General features: G+C 27.6%; 1 protein-coding gene across 1 annotated transcript; it reads left to right on the plus strand.

The window, feature by feature from the left end:
- Positions 1–3,985: 3,985 nt before the first annotated feature.
- On the plus strand, positions 3,986–6,101 carry LOC107009461 (polygalacturonase QRT3). The gene is made up of 3 exons (XM_015208799.2): positions 3,986–4,362; positions 4,434–4,670; positions 4,941–6,101. Exons 1-3 carry the CDS (start codon positions 4,156–4,158, stop codon positions 5,940–5,942), a joined length of 1,446 nt encoding a protein of 481 aa, XP_015064285.1. The 5' UTR covers positions 3,986–4,155; the 3' UTR covers positions 5,943–6,101.
- The last annotated feature ends 1,613 nt before the right edge of the window (positions 6,102–7,714 follow it).

Here is a 7,714-nt window from a genome sequence, read left to right on the forward strand (position 1 = left end):
CCCCCCCCCTTACCATCCCTATATGAAATTGGCCAAGTAAAACTTTATCATGTGAAGTAATAACCAAGTGCCTTTGCACCCATGTCACTTGTTATGGGTAGAAGCTTTTTTTAGGCCTACAATAAATGCACTAACATTGTGACTAAAATTTTATTTTTCACAATTTATATCGCAAATATAAATATTTTTTCTTTTATTTATACGTTACTCCAAAAAGCATCTAGCTCAACAAAATCTCTAACTAGGTATCAATCAATTTGTAGTTGCTCAACAATAAAAGAGAACACATCAACTAATTAAGATTTATATAATTTTAAATAGAAATTGTGAATAGACTTCAAACATTACTTTATAAAAAGAAGTATAATCAACATTTTTGAATAAAATAAAAACTATATAGTACAATATTTGTCAGCCAAAAAAGAAGTTAACTTACATTGAGTACTTAGGTAAACTTGTAACAAATTATTTTAACTAATTTTAACAACATGAATGGGATGGATAACGATTTTCCTGTTTTAGTATTCATTATCTAAGGGACAAGTAACTTTGGCCCATGCCACATTTCTTGATAAAAAAAACATAATACTTCCGCCTCCGTTTCAATCTATTTTTTAAGTGTATTTTACAAAGAATTTCTCTTTTTTACTTGACAATTTCAAAAATTAAGAATATTTTGATATACTTAACAAATTTTTAATTCAATGCTACAAATGCTAAGTCAAAGCAAGATAATCAAATTGAAACTGAGAATTCGATTCAATTTAATGATTTCCTATTATAAGTACTTATGTTTAAAAGCACATGAACGGTTCTAAATATTACTAATATAGACAGTAGGAGTAGTAATTATTAATTAATGATGCTTAAATAATTACTGATCGATGAACGAGCATGCAGAGATGTCATAGGCTAATCAAAATTCGTAATATACTAGTATTGTGTGCTGTGAAAAATAAATTTTAGCGAAAATAAATATGTATCATAATAAATCGTACTAATATCATTTATCAGTAGTTAATTATCATTGAATTAATATCTCTATAGACTTAGGAACATTTTAAAAAAATTAATTACTTTTGAAAAAAAAACATAATTAACAATAAGAAAACTATTGTTATATAATTATTGTCAAGTATAGTGTTTCCGAGGTATATATTAAATTTTTTTAATTATTTATAATGTTAATTAAGACAATGAAATTGACTTCTAAGTGCTTATCTATGTATTAATATTTTAATTACATTTATTTTTTCTATAAGCAAATTACACAAGGAATCAAAAGGTTTGGAAGCATGTCATTGAGTAAAATACAATAAAAAAATGCCAGTTTCAAAAATATTAGTACTCTAAAATTGGAAATTTCTATTTACATAAATGGACCAAAATTAATTCCACGAAACCCCAATTTCTGATTTTCATTTGACATGTAATATACTAATATGTCACGTGAAAAGTTAATATTAAACAAAAAAATAACAATAAAAAAGAGACTCGTGGTATGTCTGTGGATGATGTTCAAATGGAAATTAATTTTGTCATCATAAACATGAAGAAGTTGTGTTTGATAATATGAAATAAATCCAAAAGATACCTACTATATTTATTACACTTTAGATCAAGTCAAAAATATCAAACAAATTAGGTGTATTTACTTGCCATACCTAAGATTAATCTCTTACCACATTGATAAAAACAAATAATTTACATAAATAAAAAGGAATTTTTTTTAAGAGCTCTAATTTCGTCCTATTTTCCTATAGTTCCTAGATATATTTATTATATGTAGTTACTCGATTGTATTTTTCCTTATAGGAATTGTAGTCATAATTTATCATTATATCATAGATAGCCGCTATATTGTAAACAGAGAAAATAATATTTTTGATCTTAGTAAATTTTGATTTTGATCTTTATAAATTTTAATATTGATCTTTGTAATATTTTTGACTTTCGACCAACAACTTCATAAGAATAGAGACATTAAAACTCTCCCAAGTTTTATGCAATATGTGAGTAATTAACGGTGAAACTATTATTAATGTTAAAATTTAGTGAATATTTGATTAAAAAGTATACGTTTCAAATAATTGAAAGTTATATTTTTTAATCAGATAACAAATAATTTAAAATTAAAATCTACCAATGATTAAGGGACAAAAAATGTTATTATTAAAGTGTAGGAATTTATTTTTAAATGAATAGAGTAAAAAAAAAAGTATTTATAAACTATTTAAAATAGAATAAATTATATTCTGTTACACTTGTAGGATAAAAATACCAATATCATTAGTCAAATAATTGAAAAATATCACTTCCACCGCGTAAGTAAAATATCTATCTCCAGTAAAAATTGAAAAAGATATTAAAGTTAATATTGTGAATCACAATAATATGCAGGCCATTAAAGTCGCTTTAAATTAATAATCTCTTTATTTCAATTTAAATATTTTAGCTTAATCAAACATAATTAAATTAAAAATATATATAATCTAATCTTAAATTTGTCATATAAAACATTGAAATTTAAAACTTTATTAAATATAAAAATATGCACTCTTTATAAAATAAAATAAAAGGAAAATAACAAAGCTTAAATTTGAGACGAATAGTTTAGAATCAAAAAGCTAAACAATTAGTTATTCTATGTATTTTCTTTTACTCATCTCTATTTTTTTTAATTTCTCACCTGGTGTCTAGAGTTCATATTAAAGTTTTGATTAAATTTGAATCGCGCACTACAGGGCTTATTCGGGAAAGACGTTCTCAATGTAATTTTCTCTATACCCAAGACTTAAATTCAAGACCTCTGATTAAAGATGAAACCATCTAACCCCGATACCAAAACTCAGGTTAATTTACGTCCCTCCATTTCATTTTATCTTTTACAATGCTCTTTTTTATTTTATATTATAATATCAATTTCAGATTCATTATTAATCCTTTATAATCTTGATTGGGCATGAAAAAAAAATTCAAAGAAATTTGTGATACATTTATATGACTATAATTTAACTTACCATTTAAAATAAAATTCAAATCCAAAGTTAAATTATTCTCAGATTTATAAAAATGACATTTGCGTTGAAACATATTAAACTAATGTTTGACTATAGATTTTTGAATTAAATATTGAAAATCTATCTTCAAATTTTTAGTCAAATTTCAAAAATACGTCTTAATTTTTTTTTTTCCAATCACAAAACTTAAAAATAGTCTTGCAATGCAAGATTTCACTTGCTAAAATCAACATTCAACAACTAATCAATAATATCCCCCAAAAGAACTTCACTTCATTATTTATCAAAAAATCAAAACCCCAAACTTAAGATACAAACTTTCTTCCCCTCTTTAGTAAACTTTAAATCCAAATTAATTATAATTCTTTTATGTTTTCACCTAATTGCCAAACTTTGTATGGATGCTTAAAGTGAGAAGTTGGTCACTGCTTTACTTTTCTTTTATCCCATGCCACCAAAACAAGAAAAAATTAATACTATTGTTAAAGCCCCCACCCCCACCCCCCACCCCAAATGAGATTCACCATTGATCATGAAATTTTTTCACTTTTTTCTAAAATTGAACTTTAGAAAAAATGTTTAGTCATAAAATTTCGAAAGCTCAGCAATTTCAAGAATTTTTATAAAATTATATGTTTCACGTTTTTTCACTTCAAGTTAGTTAGAGAAGGCCAAGAACGGCTCCAACTTCAATTTTCGAATACAATTTTTCACTTAAAAACAAAATAAAAACTACTTTTTTTCCAATTTCAAAATAAAACATGAAAAAAGCTCACTGATTTAACTACCAAATACCAAAAAATAAAAAAGGCAAATTCATTTTACACACGTATTTAAAGCGTCATATAATAAATCTTCAAAAAATATAGAAAAGCAACATCAAAAGAGAGCCTTTTCTTTGTCTTTCTTCACACTCTTTGTCTGTTTAGATTATATAGTTCCAACTTTAATTTCTTTCATTTTATTTTCAAAACCTCTCTCTTTCCATTTTCTAGCTATATTCTCTACCCCCAAATTAAATAATAATAATTATTATTATTAAGAAAAATTCTTCTTCTCTCCCTATTTAGTATATAAATGGGAAACTAGAATGTTTTTTTCTTAAATTCACTCATTCACATAGAAGGCAAACAACATGGGAGAAAAAACATGGGCTTTGTCCTTGTTTTTTATTTTTGCTTGTCTATCCAATGTTTATGGAAATGTTCATTCATATGACCATCAATTGAGGAAATTACAAGCTTTTACAGCTGAAATTGCTAGTGGCGATTCGATTTCTCCTTTTCCTTCTCCTTCTCCTATTAGATTTTCTCCATCACCATCATCACCATCAGTAATAACCGTAAGTCTTTAACTTTTTTCCCCAATTTATGTTAACGTATCGTAAATTAACTATTTTATGTATTATATTAGGTTACACCAAGTCCAAAAGTATATCATGTAACATCATATGGTGCTGATCCAACTGGAAAAGTAGATAGCACACAAGCTATTCTACAAGCAATTTCTGATGCACTTGAAGGTCCATCTAATGGTTTCTTAATGCAAGGAATTTCAAATCTTGGTGGTGCTCAAATTAATCTTGAAGGTGGAAATTATTTAATTAGCCAACCATTACAATTCCCTATTGTTAGCCGTGGCAATCTAATGGTACGTTCTGTTATAACACGTTAAATTATACTGACTAACGAATAAATAATAGAATGGAGTAGTAGTACATATGTTACATGTCTTCCTTTGATTCTTTTCTCTTTTTTTTTTTTGGTCAAATCTCTTGACTTGACCTTTTTGAAATATAGAAAAATAAAATTAATTTTTTTTTCTCATGTAATCTCAAGGCTTTTTAACTTAACATTTTTCCAAATTTTCACCTAGTTAGTTATTTTAATTACAATATTACCCCTACGTTTTATGAAACAGATTCATGGAGGTACACTAAAAGCTTCAGATGATTTTCCAAGAGATGGATATTTACTCGATTTATCGACATCTTCAAGCAATGCTCCTGAGTTTTTATTCGAATTCATAACTTTAAGAGATTTATTACTTGATGCAAATTTCAGAGGAGGTGGTATACAAGTGATAAATTCACTAAGAACAAGTATTGACAATTGTTACATCACACATTTTACAACAAATGGTATTATAGCCAAAGGTGGACATGAAACATACATTAGAAATTCATTTCTTGGACAACATATCACTGCTGGTGGTGATAAAGGAGAGAGGAATTTCTCCGGTACCGCGATAAATTTAATGGGAAATGATAATTCTGTTACTGATGTAGTGATATTCTCAGCTGAAATTGGTGTAATTGTATCAGGTCAAGCAAATTTGTTATCAGGTATACATTGTTACAATAAGGCTACTGGATTTGGTGGGACTGGAATTTACTTAAAACTCCCTGGTTTAACACAAACAAGGATTGTGGATTCTTATTTGGATTATACTGGAATTGTGGCAGAGGATCCTGTTCAACTCACAATTTCAAATACATTTTTTCTTGGAGATGGATTTGTTAAGTTGAAGTCAATAAATGGTGTTGTGAATGGAGTTAACATTGTGGATAATATGTTTTCTGGATCAAATAAAGGGATTGATATTGTTCAATTGGATCAAAGTAATGGACCATTTAAGACAATTGAACAAGTTGTGGTGGATAGAAATAATGTTAAGGGGATGAATCTTAAGGGTACAATTGGAAGTGGAGTTGTTGAAGGGAATGGTACATCATGGACTATGGATTTTAATCCAGTTCTTGTATTTCCTAACCTTATTAAACATGTTCAATACACGTTTTTCCCTAGCGGGAACGTGTTCGTTAATCATGCTTTGAGAAATGTGTCGAATAATAAGGTTATGGTTGAATCTAACGTTCAAGTTCCAGCTAGGGTTTTCGTGACGGTGGATCAAGGGAAATGAGCTTATTTGAGCTAACAAAAATTAGGGATTTATCTAGCTAGTTATTATGTTACAAAGGTGATTAGATCTCTTTGAATCATTCTTGAAAAAGAAATGTTTATGTTAAGAAAAATTCAAAAAGTATAATCCAGTAATACAAGGAATGCTTTTTGATGGCAATTTTTGTTTTCTTTCCTACTAAAGTTCAATCCATGGAAAGATAGGGGTAAACGAAAGTGAACCAAATCGTAAACCAAGTCAAATAAAAAAAATTTGATTAATGGTTCCGTTTGGTATTTGAAAATAAAAACCCGACTATACTTGAATTTTAATTTGGTTAATTCAAAATCAAACCAATCCGATATTATATATATCATTTTTTTACTTGATTTTTATGCTTTACAAGTCTCTCAAGAATAATATACGTCTATCTCTAGAAGTTAACTAATTAAGTTGAACAAGTATGGGGTCTCATTCAAATTTCCAAATTATAATACTTATATATGCCTAACTTTGAGGATTTAATTAGTAAGGATTTGTCCATTTGTTGAAATATGTACTTGTGAGTTTTTCGTAGTTTTTTATCCAAATTTCGTAGTGATTTGACTTGGAAGTTTTTCACAGTTTTAAAGCAATACTTAACTTCCTATTTCAAATGGTCAAAAAGGCATTTACGCTGTTTGGCGTGAGGTATAAGAGATAATAGTCATAAGATAAAACTCTAGTATCTCAGTGTGAAGGAAGAAATTATCTTTACAAAGATATTAGAAATATGTTTTTTTGAAATACTTATAAAAGACAGTTTGATACACATAACATATCATATTAACAGGGTTTAATTTGGAAGGGTGTAATATAGACAATCTACCTAACATAGTACAAAGGATTAGAAACTACTTCCATGTCACGGTCGAACCATTGACCAATAAGTCACGAAGAAACAATTTTACTGTTGCTCCAAGGCTCCGCTTCAGATTCAATAAATAGTAAGTTATAAGAACCATGTCTTTTTTACAATTTACTCAAGGTGATATTCTTAGAAAAGTTTGAAATGATGAAGAGTATTTAACCACTACAACAAGTTTTTGGTGAATGTAGTTGGCCATAAAATCATCATATATCCATGTTGTTGTAGTAGTTGGTGAGGGTAACCAACAAATAGAGGAAATTTCATTATAAACTTGAGCTTTCAAAGGTTAAGTAAAAAATGGATCAAATTTTCTACATAACTTTCATTTAATTTTTTTCCCAATTACATGTGTTTTTAATTATTACTTTCTTTATGGTTCAACAAATAAAATAAAATAAAGTGAAAGTAGCTAGGTTGCTTAGATAAGGGGGAAATAACAACCTTGCCAATCATATTTGTATTCACCTAATAAAGGGACTGTTTTAATTTCTTCAAAAATGTGGGAATTGATTGTGCAAAATATGAAACGTGGACATTGAAGGAAAAATAAAACTCAAAATTTAAAGGTACTTATTTTTAATAATAACAAAAGGAATATATTTCTTTTTTGTTCCAAAGTATGTTTATATATATAAACTAACTATATATTATAACCTTTTTGATTTGTTAATAGAACTTGTGAGAAAAGATGGTAGATAGTCAAAAAAGTAGTAGATTCCGTTCATGTAACATGGAAGGTGTCTTTTTGCAAGAAATATATTAAAGATCATATACGTGTGTGTCTATATTTCAAGAAGTATAAACGCATAGATGTACGAGTAAAAAATAATGAATCTTTGGTGAATTCTTAATTAAGGGTGAGGTTAGGAGCGTTGAGTAGGTG

This window comes from Solanum pennellii, chromosome 2 (assembly GCF_001406875.1).
Source record: "Solanum pennellii chromosome 2, SPENNV200".
Taxonomy (NCBI): Eukaryota; Viridiplantae; Streptophyta; class Magnoliopsida; order Solanales; family Solanaceae; genus Solanum; species Solanum pennellii.